Source organism: Numenius arquata, chromosome 3, assembly GCF_964106895.1.
Source record: "Numenius arquata chromosome 3, bNumArq3.hap1.1, whole genome shotgun sequence".
Lineage (NCBI taxonomy): Eukaryota > Metazoa > Chordata > Aves > Charadriiformes > Scolopacidae > Numenius > Numenius arquata.
The window spans coordinates 54738225-54760630 of NC_133578.1; the positions used below are offsets into that span (position 1 = coordinate 54738225).

The 22406-nt window shown below is 52.5% G+C and overlaps 1 protein-coding gene across 2 annotated transcripts; it reads left to right on the top strand.

Annotated features, from left to right (window-relative positions):
* Window positions 1–19153: 19153 nt before the first annotated feature.
* Window positions 19154–22183, top strand: OSR2 (odd-skipped related transciption factor 2). Of its 2 annotated transcripts, none has more exons than XM_074145380.1 (3): window positions 19154–19874; window positions 20483–20582; window positions 21268–21831. In XM_074145380.1, exons 1-3 carry the CDS (start codon window positions 19219–19221, stop codon window positions 21448–21450), a joined length of 939 nt encoding a protein of 312 aa, XP_074001481.1. In that variant the 5' UTR covers window positions 19154–19218; the 3' UTR covers window positions 21451–21831. The 2 variants fall into 2 exon arrangements, with proteins under 2 accessions (XP_074001481.1, XP_074001482.1); XM_074145381.1 differs by having other exon boundaries at window positions 19219–19874; window positions 21350–22183.
* Window positions 22184–22406: the final 223 nt, after the last annotated feature.

Sequence of the window (22406 nt, forward strand, 5' to 3'; positions counted from 1 at the left end):
AGCTACTCATATAACATGTACAGTCACACTTAAAAAAAAAAAAAAAAAAAAAAAAGACCTAAATACAGTTCTAGTCTTAAAACTTCACAAAAAAAGTTCAGTGGCGTAACAGCCATTTCATGACTGACTGTGAAGTAATGGTTCTGATTACAAGATAAGATCCCATGGAAAGTAGAAATATATCCAAAACAAGAAGAAGATTAAGCTTTGCACTTACATTCCCATTCTGCTCTTAAAAGCAGCAGGAAGCCTTCCTCACAGCAGCCCGTGTACTAAAGAAAGAGCAAAGCAGCAAATAATAAAGTTTCACGGAACTGGCTTTATGCGATGCACTGATTTGAGCCTCCTCTAATCAGGTTCGGTTTGGTTCAGTAGGGGACAGTTTTATGGTATCCTCATTGCTCGCCAGAATGAGTACTTAAACTGCTGTCACTAACGAGCAAGGGAACTTTCTGCTGAAAACAAAACTTTGAAGTGACTGAGTGTAAATATGTCAGGCTATAAAAACACAGCGAAACATATAGCACGTTCCTATCTAGAGAGCTTATGAACCCAAATAAATTTGAGACCTAAGCTTTTTCTACTATTCCTTCACTGAAAATGAATTTTCTTAGGTGCAAGCAGAAAACCAGTGGAAGAGTAATGGATTTCTTTAATAACAAAAAAGAGTATCAACAGCCATCAACACTGCCCATTTTTACCCAAGCTGGGTTTAGCAAAAAGAAAATGTTCTTGTGATATAATTTTCTCTGCAGAGCAGAGGAAAATAGAGCAATTCCATATGCTAGGAGCTTTCTTAATGGAAACAGTTAATTTACCACATGAGGAATATCACATGCATACCACTTCCACCTAAAATGAATCACTCCTTCCAGTTGAGAAAACTGAGGTCTTTTATCTTCCTCAGGGTGGAGTCCATCTCCTCCCATAGATCCCTACAGAGTAAAACTGCTAATCGTTTTAAGATTTAAAGACATTACTTCTTTTGTGTTCATATATCACATTTCAATGTCTTCTAAACAAGAGAGAGCTTAATGTTTTTGTGTAACCTTGAACTGGCCGATACACAACTTTTATTGCTTCATCCTTGAGCTCTTCTGTAGTTCCATGATCTGATTTGTTACACTGGTGGTATTAAGCTGCTCTTACCGGATTAACAATACACAGTTTAAATTCCTTAAAGCTAATTTTTAAATGAATGTGCTAATTTGAATACTACGTAAAGCAATGAAAACAGAAAGCAATGAAGAAGAAGAAGAAAGCTAAACATGTTTTAATATATACTGCGTCTCTCGTTCAGTAAGATTAATAGATAGTAAATCCCTGCTCTATGCAGTTCAAACTAGGCAGAATGTCTCTAGGACCTGATCCAAAATCTGTTAACGTCAACAGAGTCTTTCTTTCAAATATACTACTTCGGGGATCAGTTCTCAAAGGAGAGCCCTGTCTAGTTTGTTCATGGGACTGTGAATATAAATGCAGATTTTTACTTGACTGGTGTTTCCATCCTTGGCCCAATTCATCTCCCAGAAGGATGGAGGAAAGGTCAAAATTGGAGGCAGATCGCATTAGACGCTACCATTTATTTGACATAACCTCTTAATAATATGTCATAGGTTTATTTGATAAGAAACAATGCAGTCAGAAATGATAAACAGTGGAGAAGTGGTCCCCTTATTGTGGGATAGATACTAATCATCTGAAATTTCAGACAGTGGGAAAATTTGCTGTTCAGAGTCCCAGGGACACTTATGCAATGTTGTATAATATGCCTTGCATATTAATGTATAATGCATTACAATGTCAGCTTATAATACGCATTGCATATTTTACAATATGCAACGGCATAGCAATTTTAAGTGAGAAAATGTGTAGGAAGATTAAAGTCACACAACTGTGTTAGAATACCCTCAAATACATACAGCAGTACTTATGCATAAAGTAACAGGAACAACACATTATAAACACAAATGCTTGATTCTCTGCTGTATTATTGGCATTTATCTTGACCTTTTAAAATAGTCTTTCAAAAACAAGTACCTCATTTTGACGGGTGTGGGATACTCAACAGCTCTTAATTAAATGCCTCAAGAGCAGACTTTAAAACTGTGTTCTAAAGTATATTGAATTAGGCTCCACAAGACCAGTTTTTGGCACCTGTTCCTGAAATAAGAAAAAAAAAAAAAAAAAGCACGCTGAACCAAGATTATGCATTATTTTCCAGGAATTCAGCAATTTCTTGGAGAGATTAAATTTACTGCAGCTTTGAAATAACAGGGTTACTGCACATTCTGAATGGTTGAGCGTCTCTGCAGGACTGGATAACAGCTACCACAGGGGTCTCAAGGGATTTTATTGTAGTTAACCCATCCTCCTGTTCTGTTCCTGCTTTTACATGCAAAAGAAAATGTTTGTGCTTAATACCATATTTATAGCTATCAGTAATAGTTAGTTCCTTTCTGGTTTTACTGTACCAGCATGTACAAGAAATACATAAAACTATATATATTATTGCTACTACTTTGCAAGATGTTGTGTATATTGTAAAGCTGGCTCTCTAATAGAAGGCAGCTAAAGACCTCTGCACTTAAATCTGCCAAAGCTGATACAGCAATCACAAACATGTGTTGTTACACTTCTCGTGGCTCATCTCCACATGGTGCAGCTGTTGTGTTGGCTAAAGAAAATGCAGGCCCAAGGGAAAGAAATTTAATTCAGCTGGGGTGACTTCCACTAAAAAAACGTGTTTTAAGGAGAACAGGTGTCTTACAGTAAGGGGGATTGTTTGAGAGGTTTTCCCCAAACTTGCTTTGCTTCTAGGAAATCTGTACTAAAGTGGTAATGATCTCTTGCAGTCTAATTTTTAAATAATACCCCTCAAAAATGCAATGGATTCCAGAAATTCTATTTTTGTTTATTTGTCTTAGTTCTAGGACAGGAAGGCTAGCACACGACCTTATCGCGCAAGTTAGAAGCTGGAGGGAGCCTCATTTCTGTTATTCGGATTCCTTAGCCTTAAGAAAGTTTGTTTCATCAACAACTGACTGTGCTGAGACAGAGCTGCAGCCGGTATAAGTTACCAGTGGTCACCCCTAGAGCTGAGCCACTTTATACCTATATATCTGTTGTTTTAAGCTTAATTTTTGACTAAAGTCACTTAAATGTAGCTTCCTCCTAAATATGTTCTTACTTACTCAAAATAAATAAGCTAAGCTGTACTACATAGTCTAGTAAAACAGTATTAAGCCTATGACTTTTTTCTTTTCCAGAAAGGCGTTTACCTTGCGTACTGTGATACCTTCTCTAGTTTCCTTGTGCATTCCTGCCTCTCTGCTTCCTGCGTCCTCTGGTATGTCAGAGTGGGAAGTGTTTGACTGATGCTCAGTGGCTGACTCAGCAGCCTTCCTGCCACGGTCAGTAGCGGATCCCACAGTGCTGAGGCAGTGGGATCCCTGGAAGCTGGGAAACACTGTTTTCCCAGCAGGCTCTCAGGAGGTCTCTCTCTCGGTGACGGATGAACCAACCCCTTGGACAGATGTAGCTGAGGCCAGCTCAGCTCTCTTCCTGCTGTCAACCCCCTTTCCAAAATAAGGTTACTCCAGAGGGTAGTCTCTTGTTGTGTAGGTGTCTTCATGCTGCAGTTTCTTGCTTTGGGCCCGTTTGTTCTGTCTTCCACAAGGTCAGAATTCCTGCTCTTTGGGGGAAATAGAAGTCCAAATGACAGATGATTTTTCCACACAGATGCCGTTCCTACGGAGTTTGTTCTCTTATAGGATGTATAGGAGCTGGTCTCGGTTCTTCCTTCTCAGGTCTTAACTAAATAAATGTTATGACGACCAACTTCTGTTTATCTTTTTACAAGGTTAAGCTTGTTAGCGCTTAGCATCAATCTTTATTGCTATATGTTGTGTCCCCAGCGTGCAGACCTTGGGCAGTTTTTTAGGCTTCTTCTCAAGTTTCTAAATTGGAGACCCAGTACTCCTACTGAATTCCTCCTTTTGAATAAAATCCAGAATTCACTGAGTCAATAGCAAAATTCATGAGATTTTTGTCCTCTGTGTGTGTCTGCACATAAAGACCTGCAACAAATCTTGCATTTTCACACAATTCCCCTTACCAAGGAAAATAAAATTATTCTGGCCTTCCCACTTTTCTCAGCAGGAATTGTGGCAAAGGCCCTAAGTCTCATCGATGGGAGGAACTGCCATGGCCACGCCTCATGTCAAAAGCTGGGAGCAGATGGACCCTGCCAGTGAGGGAGAGAAGGATCTCAATTAATAAAATGAGGAGAAGCCAACTGTAGAACAAAACCTGCGTTCACAGTGAAGCCATTATGGGGACATGCACTCTTTATTGTGTGTATGTACAACCAGTATTTTTTCCAAACACTGAAAAAAAGAATTTATTATTTGTAGAATGAGATTTATTCAGCAGAGTATCTGAGTGTCACTGAAGGAAGCTGGTTAAAGTGATATCTGAATTTAAGAGTAACCTCTTGCTTTTCATGGCATTGGAGTACGTGCTTATCAGGGAAGTTTTATGTTTGAGGTTCAGGGAGAAGGTGATGGCCATCTCCTCTGAATGCTTTCAGATGACTGATTTTCAGAAAGCTGCTGGCATTCTTCCAGCTGGAGGCCTGGCCATTAGATAAGCTTAACATTATGGTGGCCATTTGCAAAACAGATGAGAGCAGAAATAGCAAAAGGAAATGAGAAACCGAAGAAACCTGCTGGAACTCCCTGCAAATAAAGACCCAACCTTGGAAGGAAAAGTCTTAGATCCTTCCACTGAAAGAAAAACTGGTGAGCATAAGGTTTCAGCTGCTAAAACTATAAATGCTGTCCCAAGGGAGATAAAAGTACCAGCCAGAGAAAGACCACCACAAGTGCCAGCCTCAAGAAATCTAGGAAACATTATGCTTGCTTCCTTTGTGAGAGTCTGCACAAACGTTTTTAGGTATTACCAGATAGGATCCATTTGCTTCTGCTTTCAGGTTGTTTTTTTAACAATGAAGCCCATGGCCACCCTGGCTAAGAATCCTGTTTAATAACCCCTCCTTTGCCAGTATTTAAATAGTGTCACATGGCATTGGAGCATTTCCCTACTGGAAGATTTGAGAGGTACCATTTGGCAGATCCTGTGGTGGGTGTTCACACCACCCTTCCAGCTACCTCTTCCCACTTTCTGCCAGAAATTACTGTTTCTGGAAGTGACTTGGCAAAAGGGACAGTACCTGTAGTTCAGCAATTCTAGTTCGGTCAGACGCCCTGATTCAAGCTTGCAAGCAGATATAGCTGAGGACCACTCGGTTTTGTTCTTCTTTTAGTAGCTGAAGTCTCCTTTGTACTGGCATTTGGAAATGTTGTGAGCAGTGATCCTTGGTTACCATGTTTTCACTATCAGAGTTTCACATGGAAATGGAACTGATGTGGTGGAAACAGAAACGGGGCTCTCTCCACTGATAATTTCCTGGCAGAGGGAAAATATTAAGTCATCTTTTTAAAATCAAATAGTCTCACCTGAGTAAATATTCTAGCAATTCCAATTTTTAATTTTATTATCATAGTCTGTTGCTCAAGCTGTGTTTTCTGACTGTGCAGCAATAATAGTGCTATGAGCACATGAAGATCTTTCAAACTGGCATTGTATTCGGTTCCTTTTACATTTCCGCACATAATCTGCATAACATTATTAAATCTTTCCTGTACATTATTTAGCCTCTGGGATCAAATGAAATCATACATAACTGGAACTCTTTGGGCTTTGACAGATGTCCTCTGGCAGATTTTTTGCAGCGGTTTAAGTTGTTACTGCTCTCAGCTATTTTCTTGGCCTTTTCCTGGAATGGGACATGTCTCAGCTGCTCTGGTGGAACACACTAACCTCTTAGCTTTTAAAGATTATAAAAGCGGGTTTGAGTTACTGCCCCAGATTTTGAACTGAAGTGGCTGAAGTAAAGGTATGGTCCTTTTCACCAGCTCACCTACAGGAAAAGTAATCCTGCACAGACAGCTGTCGGAGGCGTTGGGAGGGTAATGTGGAAGACTTGCTTGCAAGCTCGTGGAGGAATATTTACAGCATCTTGCCTCCTGTCCATTTTCCATGGGAGAGCACAGGAAAGCTCGATATTCTCTTAAAACAGTGAAGGTAGTGATAAAAATACTTACCTTTTGCTTTTTGTAAGCATACAGATTCTTCTGAAATCAGTCTGCTTTGTGGGCTGTCTCCTACTGTGGGTCATGAAGTCATCCGAAGTTATCATACTTCGATGGTGCAGAGTTTGTTTCCTTTCATCTGTACACCTGCAGAAGGCTTTTTATGTGGGGGGGAGCTTTTTCTGCCTTGCGTATTTTGTAAATAACCTCTTTGCTAAAGAGAACCCTAGACTTATGATCTCTGCCTAAGTTACCACACTTTTGACAGATTTGCGCTGAATAAAAATAGTCATCCCAACATCCCTCATTTGTTTTTTAAAGCCTCTGTATCAACCATTTAATATGGCAAAAAAAACCACCCCACACCATTGCATTTTAATGAGTTTGGGCAGTTTTGAACAACTGAGTATTTAAATCTGTGAATAAACTTAAGAATGTGTCACTGCTTTCAAGAAGCGTACTTTAGTTTTAAGAAACCACAGCTGCAACAATAAGATGGAAATTTGACACACACTAGGTTGAAGGTGGCAAGGATTAAAGGTATGGAATTAGAAAAAAGAAGCCCTTGCGCCGTTGAGCAGAATGCGGGACATAAATCAGTGACTAACTTTGGCTAAGCTTTGTGTTATGGAAGTATGCAGCATTGCAGCTTCACAGTTATCAGTATTTGTCATCTTGAGTATCAGTACACATGCCAGATGCAAAAGAGGGGCCCGGAGAGAACATGGGGGATGAGGAAAAGAAAATTAATAATTTCAGTGACAATGTACACTATTTTGATGTGAAACAGAACTTCTGTAATATTTCAAGGGACTTACACACACACATATATATATGTATGGACAAAAGCTGTTGGAAATAAGCCTTTGACTTCAAAATGTGCCTGATTAAAAAGAATACTGATAAGAATTAAGATGAGAACAGCTGGAACTTTGATTGCAGTTATGTTTTCTTCTGGATGTTTATTTCTAGATCACTTTTGCAGCTGCTTTTATCTACTCCTTAGAAGTTCTTGTAGATTTGAGGAACCATTAGCTGCAAAAGTAAACATCAGCTCTGGTCTGGTTTTATACATCTTCTTGAAACCATTGAGTGGGGAAAAGATAACATTAGACTAATGCTGAGCTAGATCAGACTTAAGTGATGCTTTGAACAGCCTTTTAGCATTTCAGGCTCCACCTGTAACTCTAACAGAAAGTTGAGTATTTCTAATATTCTTTACCAAGCACATAGGAATTACCAAGCTCTAGGAATGAAAATACTCTTTCTGAGAAAATTAAATTCACTTCTCACTGTGGTTCAAAATACACAATGCTTTCAAGTGTGCCTCCACTATCTAGGTACAGGGTTGGTCCTTAAACCAGTTCTGCTGCTTTTCAGGATCTGTCATCTATAAATATTATGCTTTGAATAGAACAGATCTGCAGTTTTGACTTCACTCTGTTATTGTAGTTGTTTAAGGTTCTTTAATAACTGTGGCTTTGTATTTCCTCAAGACCTGTCTGCTTGGAGACTGGAGAAAGGTCAGGGTTAACCCTGCTTAACCTTAGCTAATGACCTTTATCGGTGGTCTCCTTTTCAGATCTCAGGAGTGTCAGCAACGCTGCTGTGGCCACAGACTGACTCTAATACCAGCTCCCACTGAAATAAACACACTGTATTATATTTGCTTGATTCTCTTTCCCAACAGAAATTCTTACCATGCCACCTCTGGCCAAAGTCATGGAGACTTCTCTGTTTTCAGGTTTCACAAAGAGTTCAAGCACAAGATACATTTTGTTCATTAATCCTTTCAGGTGGCTTCATGAGTCTTCTCTTGGGGCCTTTCTTGGATTTAGAAAATATTTTTTCACTTAATATAATCAGCTTTCATTTCTCTGTCCTGAGTATTTCTGTTAATCACAGAATCATGGAATGGTTTGGGTTGGAAGGAACCTTAAAGATCATCAGTTGCAACCCCCCTGCCACGGGCAGGGACACCACCCACTAGACCAGGGCACTCAAAGCCCCATCCAGCCTGGCCTTGAACTCTCCATAGGCACTGTCATAAGCTCCCTGAAAGCCCCTCTTCTTGCAGGCCCCATTGATCCTTGCTTCCATCACAGCCAGGAAGGTTGTCATTCCAAAGTGTGCCTTGTCCCAGGGTCTCTGCTGCTCCCTTCCATGCAAACCCAGCCCCCTGAAACAGCAGAGTGCTGCATCTCCACAGGTGGGTTCCATCCAGCAGTTCAGAGACAGGCAGACTCAGGATAACAGTGAAATTCAAAAGCTCCTGGTTACATTTGAACAACCAGTAATGATCAGGACAAATGAAGTGGAAAAAGGGAATACATATTACGCTTGAACATTTGTAGTGTAGCTGACAGTATCTCTTTCCCTTCTCCACTGATCTGAAAAGCTGAAAATAAGGGGCCTCAAGGCAGTTCTGTTTCTGCTGCAGTGTGATGTCCTCGGCTTTCAGCACTTCTCGGGTGCTAAAATGAGTTCTGCTGTTGAAATGAATGGGGTTTGTATTTTTCTTGGAAACAGTTCCCAAAGGGGCATTTGAAAGAATAGCATAACCAACTAATAATTTTCATCAGCCTATCATGGGTAAGCAGGTCAAATCAATGAAATAGTTAATGCAAACAAGGCAGATCTGCAATAATCATTGATACTCTTTATGAGATGGACCATGCCATCTAGTATGGATGAAACAGGGGAAATAGCCATTCACTAGTTTTCATCTTACCATCTACCAGCGTGTGCAGGTCCCTCGAATGCTTGTGAAGTGTCTATGAAGGGGAACTAAGGAGAGCAAATGGAATGCCAATCCTCTGATCAGGGACCTGCATCACCACGGGAACAGAAAACAGGAGTCCCTGAGCAAAGAAGGTGCAAATCCACTGCTGGGTCTCAACTTCAAGAGAGGGGAAGGAAGGGGAGGGGAAGGGGAGGCAAGATCAAGAAAATTCTTCACCAGAAAGTCTTCTGACTAGTCCCTGCCCAGCTCAGATAGATTCTTGAACTGATCCGTTCCTGTTCCTAGCCATTGCTTTTACTGTGCAGCCTTTCTGTGCTCCAGAGTGATCTTGTCCTGATATTTCTCCACAGTGGTTGTGTAGAGTTCATGTGTTTGGGGCTCTCAAAAGAGCCCAAAAAAAGGGCTCTTTTTTCCATGTCACAAGCTAGATCCAAAATGTTCTGCTCTGCTCTGAAAAGTCTCCAAAGTGTATCACCACAATGTCCACAAGTTTCACGTTGGAGCAACCCAACAGAAGGTGCACACAGCGGTGCTACGAGGTGGCAGCAGGAGAAGCTGAGGGGAACACCAGCACCTAAGGCAGAAACAAGGTGGTGATAACAGATGAGTGAGTGCCAACAATTTAACTCATGGAAAAGGACATGAAAGCACACATGATGCAAAATCTTGCCTAGAATGGTAACTGCCCTTGGAATTTTTATAAGCTTGTATTCACTTGTTTATTTTTATAAGGTACTCTGAAAATAATGGCCCTGATTGAGGAGATCTTTTAAACCAGTGGTAGAACACACGCTCAGCAGGTGGCTTTGGCATATAAAGAAATTAAAGGACCTGCTTAGGTACTTCCCTGGGTAGTGATGAACTTAAGTATGTGCTTAAGTGCTTTATTGGATTATACCAAATAGAGATACCGGGTAATGTTCAGCCTTGGCATTACCGTTAAGAGTTTTCAAACGCCTTACCATGGTAAGTTTTCCCTCGATTTCTTCGTATTTCAGGAATCTTCAATATCTTAACTTTAAAAGACCCTGATTTTATTAAGAAGTGCAGGGTTCCATCAGTAAGGTTTGCCTGGGCATCCCAGGGGTGAGTCTGCCTTGGAACAATTGGTACTTTTTCGTAATATCCATTATTGTCCTCTTCTTTGAATTAGATGCCACAAACAACTGAAAAAACACGCAGAGATTAATACAGACATTGTGCACATCTGTAAGTGATGATTTGCATATGCTTGCACCGTGCTTGTAATGCTCTGAAAATATCTGAAATGCTCTGTAGTATCCTGGTTTATAACATATCCTTCGCCACAGTTTACACATCAAGAATGCATGCTGCTGAAAACAGGAAACACACATGCGGAGGGTAGGTAAAAGGGGATTACAGTGTACATATATTCAACAGAATAGTCCCAGTTTAGGAGTATCATAAGCATCAGGCTTGCATAAACAAATCAGTGCTTAACCCACAGATGTATCTAATGACCATATGGATTCTGCATGTTTACAACTGGAAAAAAGCCTCTGAGCTTTTCTATTGTTTGCTGACTTTCACCCTATAGTATTAATTTTATTTGTGAAAATCAAGTTATTCACTGGGATATAAAAGTTCTTAAAAGGAAATGGAGTTATTTAGTATACGCCACAGGACAAGATGTATGGGCCCTGTTCTCTGCTGCCTTGGAGTTCTCATGTCCTAGGTGAGTTACGAGGCATGCAACCAAACGTACAACTGCATTTCTTAAACCAATTTATTGCTTTTATACAATATTTCTGTTAGATTTCCCCCCCTTACAGTTGGCTCCAAGATTGCAAACTTCGGGATCCTTCCAGTCTGAGGCAGCTGCAGAACTTCATCAGTGCCTGAAATCCCCCTTTCCCCAGGAGCGAAGCGTACAAGCCCACGTCTGTGCAGCAAGCAGGCGGCCCTGAAGCCCCACGGACCTCCACCTTGCGGGCTGTTACTTGGCACGTCTGCCAAGCGAGGTAAAATGCTACCACCAGAGAGTAAGCCAAGCCTGCCAGCCGGGGGGGGCGTGGGGGGGGGGGAAGGGGGCGACCCTCTGCAGTCCCTAGGCTCAGCTCAGAGGGGTATGGAGAGACAAGGAAGGGGCCCACTTTGTGTGGGATGGGTGTCTATGCTTCCAGCCGTGGCTGTAGGCAGTAGCCCTGCTCAGTGTTTCAGTGCTGACGGCAGGAAAGACTTTAGCCAAATGGTTGCTTAAACCAAACTATAATAAGGTACGGCACGTTGTATTTCTTTATGTCTTGACAACTGCTCGTTTCAGGCACCACAAAAACATCTCATTGCTGATGGCGGGGGAAAGAATGCTTTAGACTAGAAAAATCCATTTATCGAGGCTTTTCTCCCCCTTTTCCCTGGGGAGCTCAGCAAGCAGCAGGCTGGTAGGAGCAGGAGAGAGCCGCCAGCTTTGGGGTGTGCTGGGTGGGCTCGCCTCGGGGCAGGACATCTGCAAGGAGAGAGGTTCTCCCGGCCGGAGATGGACACCCCCGTTCTCAGGGCCGGGGCAGAGCATCCCCGCCGGCGCCGGCCGGCTGTGCCAGCCCGTGCCCCCGCCACGGAGCCTTTGCTCCACGGAGACCCGCGGGGCCGACCCGGCTCTCCCGGGCTCGGGGACCGCAGTCGGGGCAAGGCGGCGGCACCGCAGCGGGCGGCGGCCGCGCCCGGTCCCCGCGGGGCCGGCGACCGCCTCCGCATCCTCCCTGGCTCTGTCCGCACCGTGCGGTTGCACCGCAGCGCGCAAGCTCCGCGGGGCGAGGGGCCCCCACCGCCGTGCACCCACGGCAAAGCTGGCCTCGGCCAAGGGCGGTTTGACACCTCTCCCGGTGTGTCCGTGAGCCCCGCGGTCTCCCGACGTGGGGCCGGGAGCTCCCGGGAGGGGGGGGGGCCCGGGCACGGCGGCGGCTGAAGAGCCCGCCGGGGCTCGATGCTCCCTACCGAGGGGAAGGCGAGGAGGAAGCACCCGTCGGGCTGGCTGCGGTGGTGGTGCCCGTCGGGGAGGCGTCGGGGCGGGCAGCCGGCGGTGCCGCCCGCGGGGAGCCCCGCGGCCGGGGACCGCGGGCAGGGGCCGCGGGCGAGGGGGTGACGGGGGCTGCGCGGCTGTGGGAGACGCGGACGAGATCCGTCCCGCTGAGGTCGTTGTGTGCTTAATTGCTTTCTTCTTTTATGGAAATTAATCGCGGCGTTGTTTTACGGGGATCCGAGTCTGAGGTGGGGAAAGGGAGAGGCTGAGTGGGAGTTGCATCGGCGGGTGTCCCCCGGAGCCTGCCCAGCGCCTCGCCTCCGGCCGCCTCCGCCTGCTTGTCAAACCTTGGCATCTCCTGACTGGTACATTAAAAACAAAACAAAAAAAATCCCACCCCATTAAATCGGAGTGAAGTAGGTGATGATTTAGTCACCAAGAAACACCAGCGGAATCAGATGCCGGGTCGACTGGCAGTCACTGTTTTCCTTAAGGAAAAATAAAATTAAATAAGTCCTCGGTGTGTAGCCCGAGTCGTTCGCAGCACCGGCCTGTCTGTCGGCGGGCGGCAGCCCGGGGCCGGGACGCGGCCCGCCCGTACGCTCGCTGCCGAGCGGCGCCTCTGCCCTGCGCGCACCGGCCGCGCCCCCCGAGCCCGCGGCGTCGGGAGCCGTCGGGGCACCTCCCTAGCCCGGGTGCGGGGGTGCCCTTCTCCGGGGACTGCGCTCCCGGCCCTTTCCCTCTGCAGAGCCCCAGCCGGGAGCCGGAGCCGGCCCGGGTACCCCCGCGGGTCGGTGCTGCGGGAACACCGGCCGCGCCGTCTCCGCTCCCGGCCGCCCCTTTTTCCTTTGGCTGGGGCTCTGGGCTCTGAGATTCGCCCCCCACCTTCCTCCCCCCCCCCCAAGTCATTCTAAGGGGGTGTGAGTCCCCCAGCGACCGCAGCCGCCCACTGCTGACAGCAGCGGTTTGCAAAGGTCTGAGCCGCTTCGTGCGTGCGTCGCGCACCGCAGCCGCGCACGGTGCTCCGCGGGAAGGCCGGCCAACCCCGCCGCGGGGCCTCGCTTGCCGCCGAGCAGCGGTCCCGTTCCCCCTCCGCTTCCCCGGGTGCATTTCTTTGCTCACAACGGGGCGGGTGGTCAAGGTTTGCCCCGGGCTGCCCTGCCAGCGGAGGAACTGCTTTAATCTGTTCCTCGCAGGGAGAACAAACAGTGCCTATCTCCCTGCTCCCCTGGACGGAGTCCAGCGCTCCGGATGTATTTGGGGCGGGGGGCGGGGGCGAGGACACAGAGCGGGGAGAAGCTGAGGTGGCCGCGGCGGTGTCGGCACCGGCGGGACGCACGGATGGGAGTCGGCGGCGCGGGGTGCGCACCGGGGCCCCCGCGGAGGGCGCCGCTGCCTCCCCCCCACGTCGGGACACCGCGGCCGCCGTCTGCCAGGCGGTGCGGGGAAGGCTCCGCGCCGGGTGCCGCCGGGACCCCCGCCCGAACGCACCCCGCGGGTGCGGAGCGGTGTCGGAGCCGGCTGCGGGCGGAGCGGGTAGGGCGCCACGCCGGCCTCCAGGGGGCGCTGCAGCACCGCGGGCCGCCGGCGGTGCCCGACGCGGAGCTCCGCGCCCCCCCCGCCCCCGCCGCTCTCCCGGCCGGGCCCCGCGGCCGTCCAGGGCACAGCGGGGCGGCAGGCTCTGCCCCGCCGGAGCAGGGCACCTGCCCAGAGCAGAAACGCCCGTACTCCGCAGGCCGCGGGGTGGCCGTCGGTGGCGGCCCCGTGCAGCGGGAAGGCCGGTGGGGGCGGGAGGGGCCCGCCCGGGGTGGACGCGGAAAGGTGACGCGGAAGCGCAGGGCTCCGGCGAGACCCTGTGACCTGCGGCCCCCTGGGTGTCACCCCTGCTGGACGGGTGTCCGCTGCCGCGGAGCTCACCCCGACGTCCGAGCGACCCCGCGCCCCGGCGGTACCGGCCGGGTCTCGCCGCGCACCTGCCGGTTGGGCCGGGCCGGGCGGCGGCGAGCCGGGGTCACTGGGCGCAGACGTGCGGGGCTGCCGCCGCGCTGCCGGTAGCGGGAGAGCGTAGCCGGAATGTACCAGGGGCGGCCGGGGAGCAAACAGCTTGGGCGGCGACCCTGCACCGCTCCGTTCCCCTCCCCGGTTCCCTCCGCTTTGAGCCTTTTTCGTTACCTGGTCGGTTTGGGTTTTGGGGAGATTGTTGTTGGTTTTGAGTTGGGTTTGGTTGGTTGTTTTTGGTTTTGTTTTTGTTTTGTTCTGTTTTGTTTTGTTTTTAATTTGGGTTTACTTGTGGTTGGTTTTCTTTAAAAAAAAAAAAAAAATCCTCAGCAAGTGCGGCTTATTTTTCCTTACTGTAAAGGGCAAGAAATTATGGTTCTCCCGAAACAGATCCCTCAAATCCTTGTGTCCGGGGGGTTCTTCCTCGGCACCCGCAAGCCAGCAGTGCGGGGCGGAAAATTCGACTGTAAAGTCCCCTTTCCACTTCGTTCTTGAGGCAACCGGCTTCGCTCGGGAAAGCAAAACAACGAGGGCAGGCGGGTGCCCCGCACTGCGCCGTCCCGCAGCCCCCCAGCCCGCCCGCGGCCGGCGAGCCCTGGCCCCGCGCAGGCTCCCGCGGCCGCCCGCACCCACCTCGCACCCGGCCCGGGGGATCGCTCCTTCTCCCGGAACTGGGAACCTCGGTGTCCTCACCGCCCAGGAGACGAAATACTATTTATTTAGGGTGGCTGAGAGTTAAAATAGGGCATTTTCGAAGCAGGATTTTAGGAAAAGAAACGAAAAACAGCCCGAGCGGCCGGCGGCAGCCGCCCGCTGCAACGAGCGCCAGCCTCGGCTGCCCTGTCCTGGGAGGGCACACCTCAGACCTTCCTCTGCCGTCTCCTGTTCCTTCTCTTTGATTAATTTTTTTCTACTATATGCTAAAAGGAGGAAAAGAAAATCCCGATGCAGCCGCCACTTCTGTCCTCTTTTCTTTCGCGGGCTCGAATTAACTGGCACAGAGTCTACCTTGAAAATTTTTCAAAGCTGTTTTTAAATGCCATTTCTTCCGACATCTTTTAATACTTCTCAAAGCCTACCTCCGATCTCCAGTCTAGACTATAGAATAAATTCCCCATACATGTGATTTAAGTAATGCACAGAACAAGATAACGTTACAAATAAAAATTCAACCCATATTGCTCTATGCGACCTACCATATTGCAGCTAACGACGAAAATGAATACAGTGCTTTAATCGAGAAATTTGAAAAAGGTCACAGAGGCCCCATTTAGCAGTAAATTCCCCGGTAATAAATCGAAACTGCTCTCGAAACTATTTGTCTGTTCCAGGTAGGGACTGTGTGCCTCGTCACTGCTCATGGGGCTACCGCCGCTTCCCTTCTCTTTTTGAATCTGCCTTTAGGCGCCTAAATATCAGTTAAAGGGAAGAGCCGAACGGCTGCAGTGTCGGTCCACGGGGCTACCCGACCCGACGGCCGCGGAGCCGTTCGGACGTGAGAGCTACCTGCACCTACGTGTCCCCTCGGAGACATGGGCGCCCATAAAACCCCCACGCTTTGGGGTTGGGGGTTACGTTAGGTGTTTAAGGTGAGTGTCGCTCTGGCCGGGGCACGACGGACGGTGAGGCGCAGGGAGCGCTCAAATCCCCGCGGCCGCGGCCGGCAGCGGGGCGGGGGGCGGCGGGCCGCTCTCGGAGGGAAAAGTCACCTTAGGTGACGCGGGGCGGGGGGGGGGGGGGGGGGGGGGAGTGAGAGGGGAGAAAGGGGGGGCATCCTGCCCCTTTAAAACCCAGTTGCTACCCAAACACAAGTAAACAGTGGGGCCGGCGCGGCGGGGCGGGCCGGGGCCGGGGGCGGTCCCGTCCCGTCCCGTCGGGGCGGAGCGGAGCGGCGCGGCCCCGAGCGCGGGGCTGTGCGCGCCGCGGGGTGGGCCGGCGGCGGGCGGGCGGGCGGGGACAGCGCTCCACGCCACTCACCGCTGAAATGTGATGGACCGGGCAGGGGGCGGCTCAGACTCTCGCCGAGCCTCGCCGGGGTCGAAGGCGGGAGGCTGCGGGCGGGTGGCGGCGGTCTATGCCGGGGCCCCGGGACCGCCGCAGCCAGAGCTCCCAGCCGCCGCCCAGCTCTCCGCAACATGCCGGCCGCCGCCGGGCCCCGGCCCCGCTGAGCGCCCCCGCTGTGGATCTAATGTCTCCGTGAAGGTGCCGCGGCCGCCGCCTCGGCTTTGCCCCGGGAGGAGCAGCCGACTGCGGTAGGTGAGTGGCTCCCCCGGCCCGCCCCGCCCGCTGCCGTCGGCGGGAACGGGGCGGCGGGGCCCCGGGGAGGCGGAGGGGGATCGCGGGGTCTCCGGGTTTACTTTCAGTTTGCAGCTCCGCGGCGGCTCGGGTGCGGGTACCCCCCGCACGCCCGCGGGCGCGTTGGTGCGGGGCCAGGCGGCGGGGGCCTGCCGGGGTGCGCGGTCGATGTCCTCCACGCGAAATTCCTGGCGGGGAGGAGCCCCGATCCCTGCGTGAACTGACCCGCGGGTCGGGCTGGAGAAGTCCTCGGTCCGTGGAAATACACCTGGCTGCGCGGGCAGCGGCGGCGGCGGGTGAGGCTGGCGGGGAGCGGAGGCGGCCCAGGGCCCTTCCGCTCCCCGGGAACGGCCGCAGAGCCCTCGGGGCACGGCCCCGACCCCGGCCCCGCCGCGGGAGGCAGGGGAGCGCCGGCCGGGCCGGCAGCAGACAGGCAGGCAGGTAGAGAGGGGCGTACTGCCGAGGCACCGGACTTAATTTAATTAAGCGTTCTGAATGGCAAGGGAAAAGGAAGTGCCAAGGTTTAAGTAACATCCGTTTTTAGTTGACTTTCCCCCCCGCACCTTATTATAACTGGCCTTAAAATCACGCAGGAAGGCACTTTCTGGTCTTTTTTTTTTTTTTTTTTTTTTTTTTTTTTTTGGTAGGTTTTAATAAAGTTACCGCCCAGTACGAATAGTAATAGATGAACCGTGGTTCAGGCAACGGTGTCATTTGAGGAGTTTCTGCGTTGAAATACCGATTTCGCGTTCCGAATAGTTTTTCGGACTTGGTTCTTTGACACGAAGACGAGCGCCCTGCGATGACACCGCCACACAGAGCTGCAAAACGCGGCTGGGAAGGAGGAGGCTCTGCCCTACGGAAATCCCGTACCCACCTCGGTTATAGCTCGTAGCCGGTGGCTCCCAAGTCCCGCTGCAGCGAGCCAGGATGGAAGCAGGAGCCACGGTAGCAGGCAGCGAAAAGCGATTTTATTGCCGCTGGGTCGGTTTCTGGCGGAAAGCGAATAGGAACTCACACTACGACATCTTTAAAAATAAATGTCTATATATAACCACCACCACCCTTAAAAAAAAAAAAAAAAAGTCGCCATATATAATAGGTCGTATCGATAACACCGTCCCTGGTCTCGATACAATCAGGAACGAGAAAAACTGGGCAGCAGCGGAGGAAATCCGGGAGAGCCACGATTCAAGGAAAACGAAAACAGGGGTGGGTAGCGCTGCTGTTCACCCCCGAACTCGTTGCCGCATTTTTTTCCCGGAAGGCCAGTTCAGTGCGGTGCCACAAACGGGGAGGAAAAATATTTTAGGAAAAAATACCCAAAAGTCACTTCCCACCGGGAGGCTGCACGGTGCCCGCGGAGCGGCCCGAGCCGTGCGGTCGCGGTGAGGGCTGCGGGGCGGCGGCGGCCCAGAGGGGCCCGGACGCTGCTCCCGGGGCGCGGGCTCCGCGCTCCGAGAGTTTCCTTTACTTTTGGAGTTGTTTGGGGGGCTTGGGGTTTGTTGTTGGGTGTCTCTTTTTTTCTTGGGGGGGGGGGGAGAGGGGAGAAGGGGGCGGAATGTCTTTTTTATTTTAGAAACTACGCACTACCAGTCCTTCCACCTACATCCCAGGAGGTGCTGGGGCACCCTCGGCCCTACCTCTTGTTTACAGGCCCGGAGGGACCCCGGGGCTTGCTTTCGCTCCGCTGGGGAACAGCCGCCGCTTTTCTGGGTCGTGGCAGCCGCTTGGCTGCTGGAAGTGAACCCCCGCCGAAAACAAAAAAAAAAAAGGAGAGGGCAGGAGCTTACCCCCCGCGCCGATGCCTCCCGGCCCCGCGGGAGGGGAGCGTCTCCCCGGGGGCGCCGAGGGGTCCCCCCGGGCGGCGGGAGAAGCGGCCCGGCTGTTTCGGTTGAATGGGCTGAGTGAAACCCTCTGACAGTCACGCACCGCTCATTAGCTCACGGCCCCGGGAACGGCGGAGGGGGTGCGGGGGGGCTCGGCCGGACGGCTCCGTCCCGCAGAGGCTGCGCTCTCCCTTCGCGGCCCTGCGGGATGGCGAGAGCCGGCTGCGGGGCAGCGCCTTGCCGGACTGCCCTCGGCGGGCCGGGGAGGCCTCCGGGCCGGCCGCCTTCCTCGCCGCCGATGGGATCGCCAGGGCCCGGGCGGGCTACGTGGGGCGGCCCCGGCCATCTGGAAGGGATCTCAGCGCAAAGTGGATTTATTTAGGACCTGCGGCGCGGGGGGCTGGGTAGGAGGTGTGCGTGCGGGGCAGGGGCTCCTTTTCTCTCCCTCGGTTATCTTGATAAATGAGTTGTTGTTGAAGGAAGAAAAATAAGCACCCGAGGTGGGATAAACGCGGGGTTTACCCCCCCGCCGCCTCGCCCCCACCCGGGCCTTCCTCGGCTCTCCGTGAGCACGCTGCTCCCTCCCGGGGAGGCCCCAGCCAGGACAGGGTCGGGGTCGGGGCCTCCGCGCCCGGGGGGGCCGGGCGGAGGGTGAGAGCGACGCGGGGGGCAGGAGGGAGGCGGCCCCGGGAGTCCCCGCGGCCCGGGCTGGGCGCTGCGGGTGGACGGCGGCCCCAGGGAGCGGAGCGGCCCCGGCTCCCGTCCCGGCTCTGTTCCGGGTGTATTTTTCCACGATTCGTTTAATTCGAATCCGCGGCGCCTTCGGTTGGCTCGGCGCTGCGTTTTCTCCTTTTTCTTTTAATTTGGGGTGGGCGTTTCCGGGAGTGATATCTTAATTTTTTATATTTTTTTTTACGCTGTAGCTTTTCCGGTCGAAGCGATCGCGCCGGTGGGTCGGTGGCGGCCGCTGGCCCCGGCGGAGGACGGGAGCCGGGGCTGCGGCGGGGCGCCGGGGCCGCGACAAGGCAGCGCACCGGAGCCGTGCCTGGCCCTCCTTGGCTCCGCCGCTGCGCTCGCCTCGGTAAGGGGGACCCCGCTGCTCTCGGTAAAGCTCTCTTTCCCCTCCTTTCTCCCTCTTTTTTCCCAGGATTTTCTCCCCGTCTCGAAAGCCCAGCAGAGGCACCAGCCGCACCGCCGGCCTGCGCCCGCCCCGGAAAGATGGGAAGCAAGGCTCTGCCAGCCCCCATTCCGCTGCACCCCTCGCTCCAACTCACCAACTACTCCTTCCTCCAGGCTGTGAACACCTTCCCCGCAGCTGTGGACCAGTTGCAAGGTCTGTATGGACTCAGCGCCGTGCAAACCATGCACATGAACCACTGGACATTGGGCTACCCCAATGTGCATGAAATCACCCGCTCCACCATCACGGAGATGGCGGCCGCCCAGGGCTTGGTGGACTCCCGCTTCCCTTTCCCCGCACTCCCCTTCGCCACGCATCTCTTCCACCCCAAGCAAGGGGCCATCGCCCACGTCCTCCCGGCCTTGCACAAGGACAGGCCCCGCTTTGACTTTGCCAACCTGGCCGTGGCCGCCACGCAGGAGGACCCTCCCAAGGTGGGGGAGCTCGCCAAGCTGAGCCCCGGACTGGCCTCGCCCCTGTCGGGCATCAGCAAGCTGTCCCCGGACAGGAAGCCCTCCCGCGGCCGCCTGCCCTCCAAGACGAAAAAGGAGTTCATCTGCAAGTTCTGCGGCAGGCACTTCACCAAGTCCTACAACCTCCTCATCCACGAGCGGACCCACACGGACGAGCGGCCCTACACCTGCGACATCTGCCACAAGGCTTTCCGGAGGCAGGACCACCTGCGGGACCACCGGTGAGGGACCACCGCGACAGGCGCCGGGCGGAGCTGGGGTGGGGGGAGCCGCTCGGGGGAGAGGGGGGGTGAGGCTGAGCTGCCACGGGAGCTCTGGACTGAGCCAACAGGAGAAAACGGCCGCTCCGACTTCTGCGGCCGCGGAGGGGCCAGGGCAGCCAAAACCTGCCCTCTGCGTCGGACGGGCATCCACGTTGGGGGGGCTGGGGTGAAGGCCCCGGGGCTGTTGTGCTTCTGAAGCGCGGCCCTGGGGGTTGCGGGGAGGAGGACGGGACGCAGGTGGGCGCTCCCCGGCTCACCCTCCTCCACCTCCGCACCCCTGGGCCGGTGCCGAGCGGCGCCCGCGGGAGATCCGCGCCGCCCTCGGGGGAGAACGGGCTCGGGTCCCGCCGGCGGAGCAGATGCTGTCCCGATCTGTCACCAGAGAGGGCAATCACGCCTCGATACGAAATACTGCAAATGTTTTAAACCCGTAGAGGTGTTTAACCGTGAACAGAATTATACGGGAGGGGGGAAATTAAGCGGGAGGTGGGGGGGAACCGGGACTGGGGGAGCGGGTGGGCCCCGCGCTGCCGGCAGCACCGCTCACCCCTCGGGTTGCCTTCCAGGTACATCCATTCCAAAGAGAAACCCTTCAAGTGCCAGGAGTGCGGGAAGGGCTTCTGCCAGTCCAGGACCCTGGCGGTCCACAAAACCCTACACATGCAGGTGAGCCCGCCGCGGGGCGGGGGCGGCGGCTGCCGGGGGGGGACGGGGCTCCGATGAGGAGGGGAGTGAGGGGGCTCCGGCACTTGACGGCTCCGTGCTTCCCCGGGAGAGGGAAGCGGCCGGCGGTTACCGCCGCGGCCGCGGGAGACCCGCGTAAAAACGGTGGCCGCGGGAGAGGGGCTGAAAGCCGGAGGCGACGCGGTTGGCGGCGGGGAGCGAGCCCCGGGTTCGGTTTTGCCCGCCCCGCCGCTTCGAGGCGTTTTTCGTTGAGGGCTCCAGCCCTGCCTCGGCGGCGGCAGGCGCAGGGCGGCGGGGGAGCCCGGCGGCGCGGTGCGGAGCGGCGCGGAAAGGTGCGGAGCGGTGCGGAGCGCCCCGCTCGCCCGCCGGGACCGCCGCGGAGCGCCGTCGGGCAGCGGAAGCCCCGGAGCGGGAGGGCGGCGCGGCGGCCGCTTTCCGGGCGCCCCAAGGAGCGCGAAATGTCACCGATCGAGAACTATAAAATAAGCCTTTTGGGGCAGGAAGGGGCGAGCAGAGGCGGTCTGCCGTCCGCCCGCGGCTGCTCTCGCTTCGTGTCCAACCCCGATATTTCCAAGTTGTGCGTTGCGATAAGAAAAAAAGTGCAGTAATACGTTAACCCGGGTAGTTTGTGAAGGATTAATCCTTTGCTTGCTTCAAATCTGAACAGGAATCTCCACACAAATGCCCCACATGTGGAAGAACCTTTAATCAAAGAAGTAACCTGAAAACTCACCTTCTTACCCATACAGACATCAAGCCCTACAACTGTGAGCAGTGCGGCAAAGTGTTCAGGCGAAACTGTGATCTACGGCGGCACAGTCTAACTCACACCCCGCGGCAGGACTTCTAGAGCAGCCAGGGACCCGCGCCCGCTCCGGCAGCTCCAACTTGCCCATTTTACTCAAGGACTGTGTTGTAGGAGCTCACAGGCAGGCACACACACACACAGGGAGACACACACGCAGACTCGGGGCCAAGCTTTCCTACCCACACGTCTGCGAAACTCGTTTAGAGAGTGCGGACTGCAGGATCGGGCCCCTCTCCAACCCACAGCCAGGCGTAAAGCTCATCTTGTAGATACTCGCGGCTCATTTTAGAGCTCTGTACAGAATGTGGTTTTTCTTCGTTTGTTTGTTTCGTATCGTCGTGTCAGATGCACATCGATAACAAATCGGGAAGGCAAAGTATCTCTTAAAAGTGTATTTCAAAATAAATCCTTTTTTTTTTTCCAAATACCTCCTGCCTTGTTGTATTATTCTCTGAACATTTGGGCTTTTTTTTCCTGCTGTGTCAATGCAATGGTAAAGCATATTGAATAAATTTCCTAGCCGGGTAATTGTACTGTCACAACAATTTTGGTGATCGCTTTTGTTTGGCCTGTTTCACTGTCGCTGTTGTGTTATCTATTGTTAAGTAAAATGAAAGTGCCGTATTTGAGAGTTTATAGATCTATTACTTAATAGTATGAATGTCTAAATATTAACTTCTGTACTTTTTTTTCTTATTATTTTCCCGAACGAAATATTTTTTTTTTTTTTAAAGAAGAGAAAGGAAGAAATACTTGCAAATAAACAGATCTTAGGAAATAATGCATAGAGCCGTTCTTACGCCAAAGCGGCTTATTAGTAACTTATTTGCAATCAGCCCATATATTGTAAAAGTCATCCCTCTCGCGGAGATTGCAGCAGGCAGCCTCCTGCCAGTAGACTTTGGACACGGGCAATTCACCCGCGTAGACAGGGACTTTATCCTGCAGAAGACGATTCTTTCCCGACAGCTCTGGGAGCAAACAGCGAGGCGCAAATA

Excerpts from the sequence above, each read along its gene's own strand:
- OSR2 (XM_074145380.1), top strand. The coding sequence starts at position 19,219 with ATGGGAAGCAAGGCTCTGCCAGCCCCCATTCCGCTGCACCCCTCGCTC. Across the intron at positions 19,875-20,482 it reads GACCACCTGCGGGACCACCG|GTACATCCATTCCAAAGAGA; the intron begins GTGAGGGACCAC and ends GTTGCCTTCCAG. Across the intron at positions 20,583-21,267 it reads ACAAAACCCTACACATGCAG|GAATCTCCACACAAATGCCC; the intron begins GTGAGCCCGCCG and ends AAATCTGAACAG.